This window comes from Fistularia commersonii, chromosome 2 (assembly GCF_037954325.1).
Source record: "Fistularia commersonii isolate RoL2024-O1a breed Wild chromosome 2, RoL_Fcom_v1.0, whole genome shotgun sequence".
Classification (NCBI taxonomy): Eukaryota; Metazoa; Chordata; class Actinopteri; order Syngnathiformes; family Fistulariidae; genus Fistularia; species Fistularia commersonii.
The window spans coordinates 19,985,352-20,000,816 of record NC_141285.1 but is presented as its reverse complement, the minus strand read 5'-3'; the positions used below and the strand labels follow the sequence as shown (position 1 = coordinate 20,000,816).

The following is a 15,465-nucleotide window of genomic DNA, read 5'->3' as shown; positions in this document are numbered from 1 at the left end:
CACCTCAGAACACAAAGGTCCTTGGCTCAATTCCGAAAAGGGGGGGCTTTTAGTGTTGAGTTTGTCCCATCCGGGTGGGTTCTCTGGTTTCCTCCCACAATCCAAAAGCATGCAAGAGGTCAATATGAGAATCAAAATTGCCCGTTGGTGTGAACGAGTGCACGTGTCCCTGTGATCACGGTTGGTCCGGGGTGAACCCCGCCTCTCGCCCAATGACTGCTCCGACCCCATCCCGACCCCGGAGTGCAGGATAAGCAGTAACGAATGAATGAATAATTCATGTTTGCTAATTCTTGCCACTGCACCAGCTGCACTGGATGGAAGTTAACAGCAGACTCCGCCCACGCATCACTGTCAGCGCATCTTGTCGTTACTGGTCTGAAGACCTCATGCGGCAGATAGCCACCCGGTTGCCCCCCTGCGGTGCCTCCACCGCCTCACACTCCCAGGGGACACCGATTTGACAGCATGTCTGACCCAGGCGAGGGTGAGGATGAATTTCAGTTTCTACGAACGGTGAGTCGGATAAAGACAAAAATAAGTGTAACTTCAGCGAATTAGATCTACCCAAAAAGATCTGATCTTTTGCACTTTCCAGATCACTAGTCTGTCAAAATGTCCAACTTTTGTGTATTACGTAACTTACATTGAAAAAAAGTGTCTCTGATTTATTTTCCCACCCACGTTGCACACTTTAAAATGTTTCGGAATAGGTATATAAGCTACTGTACTTTCAATCATTTTTATTTGATAAACACCAAAGGATGCGCTCGTCATTTTAACGATTGAAAAAAAATCCTGTATATATAAGAGTATAAAGTAACACAAGTATTTATTCAATTCTTTCAGAAGCATAGTTTATCAATTACTGCTCAGCCAGGTAATTTCCCATCTTTTTTGCAAAGTGCACCCACCACACCCATGCATGTTTTCCTGATCGTGATGGAGACGGCTGCTAAATCCACATGCCAGGCAATTTTTCTGTTAACAAAACGAGGTCCCCTTATGGAAGGACACCAAACATCCTTTATGCCATGAAATGTACAGATTCACATCAAGAGTTTAAAAAGGTTATGTCAGGTTAATGGACACATCTCTTTGTATGCCAGGCCTCTTGACTTTTGTATTAAACTCCGGCTGTGCCATGAATTTTTACTTGTCAAATATACTGTGACGGAGAGCTGGGTCCCGTGGCGGTCTCGGTGCACCGTAGTATCTCACCGTCGGACAGTGTCTTTGACTGATTGCAGAGCAGCTCTGATATGAAAAGTGGAAAGGAGGGTGAATCGGGGGTCAGACGGGGAAGTGTCTTCCAATTATGGCACTGAGAAGCCAGGATCTGGAGAGGTGTCGGTTGAACCGGCCGGAGATCGGTCTCTTTTAAAGTTCTTTTAATAGACGTGTTGGCCTGAATCCTTCGACGCTGTCCATTTGGCATTTAAATTAAGATAAGATAAACCCTTGGCGACAGCAATCTACTGTAAGTGCAGTTTGTCTTCCCCGGATATTTTCAAAGTTTCTGCAAATGCTTCACTGTCTCAGGGGTGCTTGAGATAAACTTTGGAAGATGAGTGTACGCCAACAAATATGTTGGTTACTGATTTCTATTCCCTTTGGATGAGACATCTAGAAGTTAAATTTTTGCACCCAGTATTCATCCCTCATGAAAATGTAAATTAAATAAATTCCTTTTTATAATAAATGTGAGGGCTTGGCTGTATATCTCAAATATTCAAAGACAGCTGTGCAGTAGAGTGCTTATTGCATTCAGTTCAAATCAGTAATGATATTAGTGTTAAATTCCACCATGCTCTTTCCCCTAAGGAAACATATCCACCAGAAAACAACTTTGCTTTCAAGAAGAAAAGTACATGAGAATTCAGAGGAAAAAAAATCCCATAAATAAATAGATAAATAAAGAAGACAGCCAATGAGTTTTGAAAAAAAAAAAAAAAAAAATCTTAAATCAACACAAAATTATCCAGATATGAAATTTACTGGGAAATCCTCATTAAATAGACATCAAAATTACAGATGAAAAATTATCACATGGAAATACATAAATACATAATACATAAATCAAAGCTGCAGCGCTACATTTTAAGAAAAAGCAAAATGTGAACTGCAACATTGCAAGGAATCAAATTAAAATCACATTATCAAATATAGTTAAATTCAAGTGGAAGCAATTTACTCCATGGTGATTAAACGACTTTTGTGGATCTGACATGTTTCCATATTCCAACAAGTTGCGCTGAAACATTTAAAAAAGTGGCTTCAGAATTATGAATGGACTAATTTATTATTATTATTATTGTTATTATTGTTGTTGTTATTATTTTACAATACACATGATTTTTTTATTATATTTATTATGATCATCATCGTCAGCGTTATTATTCTCCCCCCATAACACCAAGCCTGGCCCGGGAATCCCCTACTGTGGTTTTTTTGACTGTGGTGTGTGTTTCCCCCAGGGCGACGAGGTGGTTCTGCAGAGCACCTTCATCTCCCAGACGGAACACGTGAAACTGTGCATCGCTGCAGAGGGGTTTGGCAGCAGAGTCTGCCAACTCGAGCCCACCTCAAACAGCAAGGTTCGGTTCCAAGTCATTGATATCTTTCTTTTTTTTAAGTCATCATCATCAGTGTTTTTCGGGTGTTTTCACTCAGCTCATTGTTAGGTCACACATGGAGCCCCGTCATTGATTTGTGCTGTTTGGTTTGTTTGTAACAGAATGTTCCGCCAGACTTGTCTGTATGCGGCTTGGTTCTGGCCCAGTGTCTCTCAGTCCGAGCTCTGCAGGAGACGCTGGCCAACTGTGGCACCGTGGCTGCAGAGGTGAGAAACCACTGTCTCTAATTCAATTGTTTCAGGAGAACTATTTTCCAAGATTCAAGCCCCCGGGTTGGATTGACAATTGCAGACCTCCTATTTGCCTCAAACAGTCCAAAAGCAAGCAGGCGGTTCCTTGGAGACTCTAAATTGCCCAGGTGTATGAATGAGAGAGTGAATGGTTTACATTTGTGAATGAGAGTGAATGGTTGTGTGTCTCTATAGGACATGTGAACAAGTGAATTGTGTCTCTACAGACTGTGTGAATGAGAGGGTGAATGGACGTATATCACTTTATGATGTAAGTGACAGTGAACGGTTGTATGTCTTTATTTGGCATGTGAATGATTGAGTGAATGATTATATCACTATTTGACATTTGGATTAGAGTGAAAAGTTGTATTTCTCTATGTGATTGTTGGATTTATTATCTCTATATGTCAGTGGTCCCCAAACTACAGCCTGGGGGCCGGATACGGCCCGCCGCCACATTTTGCCCGGCCCCTGAACAATACCAGAGATGCATTATGATTTTTCTTTTATTCTGGCCATGTAATCGTGACTTGTATATGCATAGAATGTAGCGTTCTATCCTACCCTTCTGCAGTCTGTGCCTTTTTTTCTGTAAAAAACTTGAGAAGGATTATTTGGTTATTATTTATTTCATTAATAATGTTACGATTTATTTTCTGATTTTTTTTTTCCTGTCAAAATCCCAGAAAGGGTTAATTTTGCGTTATGTGTGGTTTTCTGGAAAACAACAAATGTTTACATTTAGACGCCCCTGCGATCGTCACACTTTTTGTTACAAACTAGCCCGGCCCCCCGTCAGAGACGGGAAAAGTTATTTGGCCCTCGCAGGAAAAAGTTTGGTGACCCCTGCTATATGTGATCCTCTGGTGACCAGTGGACAGCTGGGTGAATGAATGAATGAAGGAATGTTTGTCTCAACATGACAAGCTAATGAGAAAGTGAATAGTAGAGTGGAACTCTGTGACTAGCTTGTCAATAATAGTGAAATTTGGCCTTTATAGGAAGTGAATGAATGAATGAAGGTTGTTTGTGAAATAAATGCTTGTATGGCTTTATAGGACATATGAATGTAAGTGAATTGTTGTATATCTCTTTGTGATGTGTGCATGTGCATGAGAAGGTGAATTGTTGCAGGCTGTATAGGACATATGAATGAGAGTGAACAGTTTTATATCCTTACATGATATGTGAATGAGAGGGTGAATGGTTCTATGTGTTTCCAGGACGTGATATAGAGAGAGTGATTGGTTGTAGATTGCTATATGATCCGTGAATGAGATGCATCCTGTGATCGACCGGTGACTCTTCTTGGGTGAATCCTGTCTCTCGCCCTGGAAGAACTGGGATAGGCTCCATCCCTGTCGTGACCCCGAATGCAGGATAAGTTGTATAGATATTGAATGAATTTATATTTGCCACAATTTGCCACATTTTTAAAAAAATCATATTCTGTATCACAAACTGCAGTTGTAGTTAATTAGATTCCAGTTTTTTTGTTCTATATAAGTAATATCAATACTTTAATACTTTATACCTGTCCCTTGTTTTGATGGAATACCCTGTCTTCTTAAATAAATGGGAAAACCTGCTGCTACACGACCGTGAAATCAAGCAGTTTTCCAGTGTGACCTACAATTACTGATAAAGTCTCAGCCTTACCCACCTCACAGGATAGAGCATATTAGCAGGAAAAAGTGCAACGCTGATTTCAGATCACAAGGTTTTCGCCAGCTAATTAAGTTCTCCACTGCCGGAGATCAAGCCGTGAGCAGAGATCCTGCAACTGCCACTTTGCCCTTTTTTACATGAAACCTTTCCTTTAAGGGCCATATTTTTCGACGGAACGGCTTGTTTCGATTGCATCAAATAATAAAACTGCTAGTTGCTTTTTTGAGATACAGGATATGATTTATGAGTAGGTAGCACCCACGTAAAAGTCACGAGAACCGCGAGATGCGAGAGCCTTGCTCTCATTTCACCTGGTGTGATCCCCTCGATCCCCGTTGCAAGGCACTGCTTTTAGTTATTTATGAAATAAAAGCTTTTCCAGCCTCAGCCTGACAAACACTGTAATTTCCCGAGCACCCTCTGGGCCAAGTGACTATGTCCAGTATTCTTATTTTTTTTTCCATTCATAATGATTCAATGTGATCGTTAGTGGATTCATATAAATCAGGGGTCTCAGACTCACCAATTGCAGCCCTTGGAACAATATTTTATGGCCCCCAGCCTTAAAATCAAATCTTTGTTAGTGCGGCCTGTGCGTTTTTTCTTACATGCATCTGGGGGTTTTATACAGTGTTTACAGTATTTTTTGCTTCAAAATTTGAAAACAAGTTATTTTTTGATGAAAAAACATAGTTCAAACAATCTTGTCTTTTCTTATTTCTATAAAAACCACAAAAACTATAGAAAAAAAAACCACAGGCAAAATTTTAAAAAATTAATTCAATAACCAGAATAGCCACCATTATTAGCCTTGTAAACATTATACCTCCTCTTATACATGCTACCAATACATTTTCTAATAAATTCAAGTGGAAAATTTTCCAACAGTGAAATTTTTTTTTCTCCTTTTACTTAACAATATTTTTGGGGTGTAATTTCATCAAGTCTTTTTTAATATTAATTCATCATGTATTTTTTAGAGGAGGAGTTCATTACATATAAAGATTTTTATAATTTACCTGTTTACCTCTTTTACACTAAAACAAAGGAAAAATTTGGTCTTAGTTTACTTCTAGGTAATGATTTTGACATCAAATCAGGCCGCATGTGGGCCCCAGCCAAAATCAGTTTGACACCCCTGATATAAATACATTTTTTTTTTTTTTTTTTTATGTTTTGTGTGTACAACATCTTCTAAATATTTTCCAGAAGTAATTTATATTTAGTTTGAGAGACGCTGTTCCATGTTACTGTTGTTTACAGGTGGGAGCTGGAGGCAGCCATCGCACTCTGCTCTACGGTCAGGCAGTGTTGTTCCAGCACTCCTACAGTGGCATGGTGGGTTGTCTTTATTTCATGTCTGGCTACATGAAGTTTTGATTTACTTTATAAAATTATGCTTTATTTTTTTATTTTTATTTTTTCAATGAAATAATTTTCCTCCCAGTATCTCTGCTGCTTATCTTCATCCCAGTCTTCCACTGACAAGCTTGCATTTGACGTCGGACTGCAAGAGGATAAAGCAGGTATTTGACATTGGAGATGCATCTCTACCACATCTGCGTATTTTTTATTATATAAGTTATCGGCTGCATCGATTCGAGTCGCAGGCAAACCATCAGACCAGTGGTCCCCAAACTACGGTCCGCCTCCACAGTTTGCCTGGCCCCCAAACAATACCAGAGATAATAATAATAATAAAAATATAATCATAATGAAATCTACTGGGATAAAATCCGTTCTACAACCATACTGGCAGTGAAATGTGTTGTATTGGGAGGTGTTGGTATCAGTTCGGTTTCATAGCTTGCTCGCTTTCTGGTTTTCACAGTGAATTTGATATGAGAGACCAAACAGTTGTGTCTACAAGAAAGTTAATGTTCCGTGGTCTATTTTCTGTGAAAAGCTTGAAAAGGGTTATTTGGTTATTATTTATTTCATAAATGGTGTCATCTATTTCATTAATAATGTTATTATTTATTTTCTGATTTTCTTTTTTTCCTGTCAAGATCCCGGAAAGGGTTAACTTTTGGTAATGTGTGGCTTTCTGGAAAGCAATAAATGTTTAAGAGAATAATAAGAATAAGAATAAGAACAACTTTATTTATCCTGAAGGAAATTGTTGTGCCAGAGTTGAAAGAAAAACATAACAATAATGAATAATAGTAGAACATTGTATAAACAGTATAAACACTAAAAAAAAAGTGGGGGTTAAGAAATACAAATAAACTATAAAGTGTCTTAAGTAACAAGTGAAGACTATAAAGTGTCTTAAGGTCTTAAATACCAAGTGAAAGATAAGGAGTGCCCACGAGTATGAAAAAAATTTAAGATTTTGAGATTCCCTGCGGCTGAAGGGAGAGGAATTAAAAAGTCTGATAGCCTCAGGTAGGAAAGATCTCCTGTGGCGTTCAGCGGAGCTCCTCGGTTTACGTTTGGACACCTCCGCGATCGTTACACTTTTTGTTACCAAGTTATTGAAAAGTTATTTGGCCCTCGCAGGAAAAAGTTTGGATTAGACGAATGACCAATAAATACATGCGTTATGTGTGTCTCAGGTGAGGCATGTTGGTGGACGGTTCATCCGGCATCCAGGCAGAGGTCAGAGGGCGAGAAAGTACGAGTGGGTGATGATCTCATATTGGTCAGCGTGGCCTCTGAGAGATACCTCGTGAGTCTACCTGAAAATAAAGTATCCATTCCATTATATGAGATACTCTCATAAATAAAACAAATCTGGCAAACCGTTTTCACTGCGGATATCTTCGCTTCAGCTAAAATCTGCTGTTGTAGAAGAATATCGCGAGTCGTGTTTGTCATTGAGTCCCTGCTGTTTTTTTGTTTTGTTTCTTCCCAGCATCTTTCCATTGGCGCCGCATTTGACAACAAAAGACAGAGTGACAGTCTGATTGTTAACGCAGCCTTCCAGCATTCTCTCTGGCGAGTAGCTCCCATCTGCTCCGGGGGTGGAATTGCTCAAGGCAGGATTTTTTTTTTTTTTTTTTTGTCAATATACTATCTAACAATATTTGATGTATTTAAATTTCATTGTTGCGATCTGAAGGCGACGCTGACTACAAGTGGCGCTTTTTGTAAAGTAAGCGCAACGGTAATGGGATTGTTGTAAATGTTCGAAATGAATTATTCAGCGTAAGAGCTGGGCCTTGTAACCATCACGCGTATCTTTTACGCTGCTTTGTGTGATTACCCCCGCTGAAATAGCCTGGATGGTGTGCGTTTTAACGAAGACTGCATGTGCTGTGCTGCTTCCAGGCTATCTGAAAGGGGGTGACACGTTGCGGTTACTCCACAGCCACAGCGACGCGTGCCTGACCATTCCTTCCACGGAGCAGGACGAGGAGCTTCAGAGGTCCGTTGAAACGGCCGTTTCCCTCCCGTGTCAGTCAGACATACTGTCCTTTCCCCCCTCTGTGGTCACGTCTTCTCCCTTAATGCAGGTTAATGCATTACGAGAGAGGATCCATCTCAAGCCATGCCCGCTCTCTCTGGAGGCTGGAGATTCTGTGTGTTATGTAAGTAAATGAGGAGGGGGGGGGGGGGGGCTGGACTGTGTGAAACACTGACATTCAGCGCCGAATCCCACGGCACTTGTGCGAAAGGAGAGCTCTTCTTCTCCCGAGGCCTCTCACAGGATCCTTTCTGATGTGAAATTTGCAAAATGGTATTTGATAGCGGGTGTATTTTCACCCTCTCCCACCTTTAATTCAAATGTTTTTTCGAATATGGAAATCATGATACAGACACGTCCCCGACTGACTGACTGTCTGACAACAGTAGATGCATATTCATATTAAAACTGTAAAAATTAACATTAATATACGATATAAATGATCTTGCAGTTTCACAGCTCATTCCACCGAATTACGTGCACACACACTCGCACTCTGACACGTCTTGGGGTAAGGTGCATTGCCCAGGGACTCTCATGCATGCAGACAGGAGGTGCCGTGAACTGAACCACAAAACTTCAGATTGAAAGGATGTGCAACTGAGCCGCAGCAACCCCTGCAATTAATTTATAATTAATAAATAAGTAATACACAAATTAAACGTTTTTTTTTTTATTTGTTGTAAATTTTTACAAAAATGATTTACAATGTTTTTTTTGTTTTACAGCGCAAAAGATATCCTTTAATCTGTAGCTAACAATAAATAATTAGCCCAGCCTAGAATTAAATTTCCTTTTCACCTTTCTGCCATTTGAGCGAAAAGACTGAGTACCGTATTTTCACACCCATAAGGCGCACCGCACTGAAAGGCGCAGTCTCAGTTATGTGTGGCATTACTGTATTTAACACACATATAAGGCGCACCTAATTATAGGGCGCAGGTTTTATATACAATCCACGCCCATACTTCCCTCTTTAACGTTCTCATGGTCTCCTCTACTACATCCACCTTACAGCAACAACACACACACAAGCATACAAGTTTGCGTATTTTAAAAGTAGTGCGGGAGCTAAAGTGAGTTTGGTATTCACATTTTTCCACCAGTAATTGTCATCAACCAAACCCATCGAAGTCCTCATCCTCTGTTTCTGATATGAACAGCTGCACTAAATTTCCATCAAACATACCAGGTTCGCTTTCTTCACTGTCAGAGTCACTTTCCGTGCCGTGCAGCTCCTCGGACACAATGCCGGCTTTTGCAAAAGCTTGAACAGCAATGCCAGCAGACACGTTAGCACGAGCATCTACAATCCATTCACAAATTGTGGCGGAACTCGCCCGGCACTGCCTTCCACTCTTAGTGAAACCGTGGTCTCCAAGAAGACTTTTCGTACCCCGTTGTGCGTATCACTATCATGCTGGTCCCCCTCCTTCTCCACAGTGTGACTCACCGGGATGCCGAAAGTGAGCGGCACCTCGTCCGTGTTGGTGATGTGGCTGGGCTGGATGTGTTTGTCGGCGATATTTTCAGGGTTGTTAAAACAACGATGTTCTGCATAACGCACATACCCGTTCTTTTATATACAATCAATGCCCACACTTCCCCTATAATGTTCTCATGGTGTTTTCTACTATGCACACTGGGCGCACTGCACTATAGAGCGCGCCGCACATTTTGAAGAAAATCTAAGACTTTTATGTGCCCCTTATAGTCGTGAAAATACGCGTCGAGTTTTGCTCGAAAAGACCCCCATCCCATAACTGGTGTCCCCCAGGTGGAGCGGCGGGCACACTGGCTGGGGGCAGCCCTTCAGACTCCGTCACGTGACGACCGGCCGATACCTCGGCCTGACGGAGGACAGAGGTCTCCATCTGGTCGACAGGGAGAAGGCCGACGTCAACACAACCTCCTTCTGCATCCGATCCGCAAAGGTCAGGAAACGAGCGCAAACACACTGCACAGATATTGCGATTTAATCATTTGTTCATTCAAGCATACTGGTTGTAGTTTTTTTGGAAAACATTTTTTTATTTTAGGAAAAACTTGAAAACGCATCAAAGACCAACGCTGATGGAATGGGATCCCCTCAGATCAAATATGGGGACTCCATTTGTTACATTCAGCATGTGGACTCGGGGCTGTGGCTCACCTACCAAACAGCCGATGCCAAATCTGCCCGCGTAGGGGGAGCTCAGCGAAGGGTACGCCTAACTGAACTGCTACTGATCACTCAAAGCAGATTTTTTATGCATCATACTGATGTCCTAGCTTAGAAAATCACAGTTGAACAAAACCTATTTATTAACTAGTAAAATTTTGATGTGTTCCCAGGCCATCTTGCACACCGAGGGTCATATGGACGATGGACTCACATTGTCTCGCTCTCAGAGGGAGGAGTCTCACACCGCCAGACTCATTCGGAGTGCTATTCATCTTTTTGGCAACTTCATCAGGTACCCGATACCAAATCAAGACTTTCTGGTAACCACAAATATATAGAGGACTGCATCTTTATTGTAAATCTATCTTTATCTCAGACTAGTTTAGATTTGTTAAGCTTAGCATACAGTCTGTGAGAGTGATACTTGATGCGGTACTTGTGCAACATCAAAAGATATCTACCTCGAGAAAGCTCTGTGTGACCGAAACCGTATTACATTTCAGCTAAATCGATGCAGAGGTGATAAAGCGTTTAGAAATATACCATTTCTTTTTCTAATTAAATTGTCAAGAGAATATATGTCCCGCACCATAACTAGAGACCAACCGAAATTTGTACGTGGCTTCCTGAAGAGTCGCTCGATACACAGATTTATATTGTTGAGTTCAAGCACAGATCGCACATGGTTTAAACTTTATTCAGTATTTAAATATTCACAAGCTCATAAAAACAGGATAGTACAATGACTTTGCATACCTACAAGATCTCTTGTTGGATTTGCCTTTGGGAAGGCAAGCCAATCAGCAATCATATCAAATAAAAAACAAACGATATTCACATTTTGTAGAGCCCAATTTCCCAGTCCTCAGTGACTTGTTTATTTATTTTACTCTGTTGGGTCTCCATTGATATTTTCTTCAGGAAACTCACAGGTTTCAGTCCCGTCAGTCTGTCAATGGAGACGGTGACTTGCGGTCTGCGGGATCTGAAAAACTACTTCCGTCTTTCTCCGGAGGACTTCGGCCACGAGGCTGAACAGGAAAGGAGCGCGACAGTAAAGAATCGGCAGAACATGTTTCAAAAGGAGGTCGGAACTTGAATTGATTAAAACCGATCGCGTTTGTCTGCGTCCAGGCGTTCACCTCTCCTCTCCTCTCAGGGTGTCATAGATCTGGTGGTAGAATGCATCGACCGACTGCACCAATACAGCAGCGCTTCGTGTTGTGCTGAAGCTCCACAGGGTGAAACAGCGGAAGCGTGGGAGACCATTCTCAACCACTTTTATGAACTACTGGGTAAGAATTAACACATATTGATGAACATATTTACCAAGATGTGATGTTATCATGAAAGGGTGAAACACTTGTTTTTATGAATTCTTGTTGAAATTTTGTTGCGGCAACTGGACTTGAATTTCTTCACTTGAAGATATTTCACCCCTCGTCCGAGAGGCTTCTTCAGTTCTAATGGCCTGAGGGGTGTTTCCGAATTTAACCGCCAGGGTTTAGGCAGGTGACCCGGAAACTCTCTGCAGGTCATCGGAACTGAAGAATCCTCTTGGGTGAGGGTTGGAACTGAGAACCTCCACATACATCTTGTTTTTATGATTAAAAGTTCTATTTCAGGCTTTCAGCTTTCAGTTCACAGTTGTATATTAAGTAATTTCCCCCAAATATCGCTTTGTTTCTCTGACTTTATACGAACCGTGCGGACCATGTTTGGATTTGCACTGGTGGCCATGACTGCTGATGTATTATCCAAAATATCCGCCTATGTTTTCCTTGTATGCACTGGTGGCCTTGTTTGCACTGGTGGCCATGACTGCTGATGTATTATCCAAAATATCCACCTATGTTTTCCTTGTATTTTTCCCCGTGCAGCATCTTTACTTCGGGGAAACCAAGGAAACTGCGCCCATTTCTCTGGTTCACTAGACTGGCTGATAAGCAGACTCGACCGGCTCGAGGCCTCTTCTGGTCGGTTTGCCTGAGAACTTTTTTTTTTCTCCCTTTGCAGAAGCATTTTAATGTTTACAACCGCTTGCCAAGACTTTTTTTTCATAACATAGCAAAGACATATGGACAATAAAAGCAAGCTGTCATTTGCACCAACTGAATAATTGCCAATTGCTATAAACAGGGGTTTTGGAGGTGCTGCACTGTGTCCTGGTGGAAAGCCCAGAGGCCCTCAATGTCATCAAAGAAGGGCATATTCAATCTGTCATCTCTTTCCTGGACAAGCATGGCTGCAACCACAAGGTGAGAGTTTATCAGTTTTGTTCAATAAACACATGAAATACAATGACCATTTTATAACTATCTTTAAACACATTCTGTCAATGTTTTTGTTCAAAATCTATTCAGTTGAATGGTTCGATGTTGCTTGATTTCAGGTTATTCTACATTGGTCACTCAAGTTGGACACCATTCATTGGGGTTTATGATCGAATCCTTGATAAAGCATTGACTCGTTGTGTTTCAGGTGTTGGAGGTGCTGAGCTCCCTGTGTGTGTGCCATGGTGTCGCCGTGCGAGCCAATCAGAACCTCATCTGTGACAAGTTGCTACCGGAGAGGGATTTGCTGCTCCAAACACGTCTTGTCAATCAGGTCACCAGGTCAGAAAGTTTCCCCTTTAATAGAACCAAACCAATATTGGCCAACTTTTTGCTACTTTGTTTTAAATTTTTTGGTATTGTATTTTCCGGACCATTGAGAAACACCTGAATATAAGCCGCACCGGCTAAAAATAAACAAATTAATGTATGTGTACATATATTCAGGACTGTCTCAGAAAATTAGAGTATTGTGATAAAGTTCTTTATCTTCTGTAATGCAAATTAAAAAAACAAAAAAAATACTTTTTTCATGATATTCTAATATTTTGATCTAATAGGATTTTTGAGTTTTCTTAAGATGTAAGCTATAATCAGCAATATTAAAATGATAAAAGGCTTGCAATATTTCAGTTGATTTGTAGTGAATCCAGAATGTATAACATTTTTGTTTTTGTAATTGCATTACAGAAGATAAAGAACTTTATCACAATATTCTAATTTTCTGAGACAGTCCTGTAGGCTGCTGTCGTCTATGTTGTAACATGAGATGAACCTTTTTTAAACTTTTAATGAAATACAAAACGGTAGCATTCAGAAATACATGGTGGAATTCATTTTTTTCTGAACAGTGCCTGTAACACGGCTTATGAAAAAGATTTATAATACATAAGACCAGAAAAAGTCCATCTGTCCATCCACTTTCTGTCCCTGCTTTGTCGTACGCCAGGTGACTACTATTTTTGTCTTCCTCCTGCACAATAAATTCATTAAAGTTATCTTCCTCAGTGTCGGAATTGAACAGTCTCAGAATTTCTCGGTAATTTCACTGGTCAAATATGACGAGGCTAAATATTTTGGCAACATGAAGCTCGTTAGCCCCAAAAAGATCATAAATTAGCTGCATCATTGTATAAACCGATGTGTTCAAAAGCGTGTGGGGAAAAAAGTAACGGCTTGTAGTCTGGAAATGACAGCAACATTTCACAAAAATAAGTGTGTGTGTGTGTTTGTGTGACGTGTATATATAAATGTGTTTATATATATGTATGTACAAGATTTTTAATTCTGATGATACTGACAATGCAAAGACCAAGAGTGTTTGTGTGACGTATATATAAATGTGTATATATATATATATATATGTATGTACAATATTTTTAATTTTGACAATACTGACAATGCAAAGACCAGGAGTGGATTGGTTTCAACCATAAAGTATGAACATTATTAAGCCTGCTTTTTGCTCAACTTGTGTCCTACGCACCTGGGTGTTGAACCATCGTGCACTTTTTTCCAATGTCTTTCCGATTTATGAATGCGCACAAAGAAAGCCTGGAGCTAAAAATGCTGGCAGGGTGTGGGTTATCATTCATAATTGACTAACATCGGTATACAGGACGCCATTGTAATCTTCAGCACGCCGTTCTCACACTTTGATATCTCCACTCTGTCTTCGGCATCTGCCCTTTGAATTGGCTCCCCAAGTGTTTATGAAAACCACGTTACCACGGGACAATAACAGTAGAGCGCGGTTGAAATTGCTGTGCGGCGTGGAGACCGCGTTCCCCCTTCTTTACACAAGGAGAATATGTGGATAAGTGTTTTTCTTTGTGTCCCTTCTCACATGCTTGCTCATGAATTCATTTTTGCACGGCGCTCCTTGTCAACGGCGGGGATCTCACCGCCACGGGACCAAGGCGCACTCCAAATTTACCATTTGTAATAACTTCCGTATCCTTCATATGAGTAATACTTGAGTCCTTACTTCGCCGTGCCACTTCTATTTGCTTAGTTTCCCTCGAATTAATGATGAGTTATGTTTCCCTCTCAAAACCGTCTCTTCATTGCCTCTGCCGTTCTGCCTTTAAAAGATCATCTGGTAAGGAGCATCTTAGCATTTTCCGCTGAGATGTACAGCTCTGCAATTAAAAACCAATTTGATGATGAGTATTCAGTAATCTACTTGTAATGAGGACTATCATTTCCTCCAGGGGGTTGGAGTGGGGCGATGGGAGGGCTACCTGTAGGACAAACCAAGCAATTGCACAAGCCAATTTCCCGTTCTATTGGTTGTACTTAAGTTAAATGCCACATTGGTTTATTTTGCTTTTTATAAATCCATTGTCCTTTGAATTTTCCGGCCCAAGATTTCGTTCGTACTTCAGTTTCGGCCTCTTGTCCATTCTGCTTACGTTTTGAATTGTCCTTACACTAACCCGGTGTTTACTCTCCTGTCGGCTTTCCCGCCTGACCAACTGTTAATGATTTACGTCCTCGGTATCACTATTCATCGACATCATGCTTTGTTAAATTTGAGAAGAGACAGTTAAAATGACACTGAAGCGTTGTAATTAGGACAAATTGTCATTCTGGTGAATAAATGACCATGTGATTTCCTCCCTCCTCTCTCCTCCCCCCTTTTATCTATCTTTTGTCTTCTCCAAACTGCTCCTAAAAACCAAAGCTTAAGACCTAGTATTTTCCTGGCTACCGGGGAAGATTCCGCCCAGCATCGCAGGTGGTATTATGAGTTAGTCGTGGATCGTGCCGATCCCTTCCTCACATCGGAGCCAACGCACCTGCGCGTTGGCTGGGCTTACGCTGACAGCTACCAGCCCAGGATTACGGGAGGAGAAGGCTGGGGGGGCAACGGGGTGGGAGATGACCTTTACTCCTACGGCTTCGATGGACTGCATCTCTGGTCAGGTGAGAATGAGACCAGTCTGGATACATAAACATGATATATCGTTGATATTATGATTATGTCTACTAATACTTTATTCATTGATAATGTATTATC

General features: G+C 41.0%; 1 protein-coding gene across 1 annotated transcript in view; it reads left to right on the top strand.

Moving 5' to 3' along the window:
- The first annotated feature begins 428 nt into the window (after nucleotides 1-428).
- ryr2b (ryanodine receptor 2b (cardiac)) overlaps nucleotides 429-15,465 on the top strand; it is an 81,442-nt gene continuing 66,405 nt past the window's right edge. Inside the window, exons 1-18 of the mRNA XM_086171952.1 lie at nucleotides 429-516; nucleotides 2,478-2,597; nucleotides 2,738-2,842; nucleotides 5,801-5,875; nucleotides 5,985-6,063; nucleotides 7,096-7,208; nucleotides 7,395-7,518; nucleotides 7,811-7,907; nucleotides 7,996-8,070; nucleotides 9,724-9,880; nucleotides 9,986-10,150; nucleotides 10,281-10,402; nucleotides 11,032-11,197; nucleotides 11,270-11,405; nucleotides 11,991-12,086; nucleotides 12,250-12,368; nucleotides 12,592-12,725; nucleotides 15,130-15,371. Of these exons, the coding sequence (XP_086028078.1) occupies nucleotides 469-516; nucleotides 2,478-2,597; nucleotides 2,738-2,842; nucleotides 5,801-5,875; nucleotides 5,985-6,063; nucleotides 7,096-7,208; nucleotides 7,395-7,518; nucleotides 7,811-7,907; nucleotides 7,996-8,070; nucleotides 9,724-9,880; nucleotides 9,986-10,150; nucleotides 10,281-10,402; nucleotides 11,032-11,197; nucleotides 11,270-11,405; nucleotides 11,991-12,086; nucleotides 12,250-12,368; nucleotides 12,592-12,725; nucleotides 15,130-15,371 (2,173 nt within the window). The 5' untranslated portion in view covers nucleotides 429-468. The remainder of the gene's footprint in view (nucleotides 517-2,477; nucleotides 2,598-2,737; nucleotides 2,843-5,800; nucleotides 5,876-5,984; nucleotides 6,064-7,095; nucleotides 7,209-7,394; nucleotides 7,519-7,810; nucleotides 7,908-7,995; nucleotides 8,071-9,723; nucleotides 9,881-9,985; nucleotides 10,151-10,280; nucleotides 10,403-11,031; nucleotides 11,198-11,269; nucleotides 11,406-11,990; nucleotides 12,087-12,249; nucleotides 12,369-12,591; nucleotides 12,726-15,129; nucleotides 15,372-15,465) is intronic.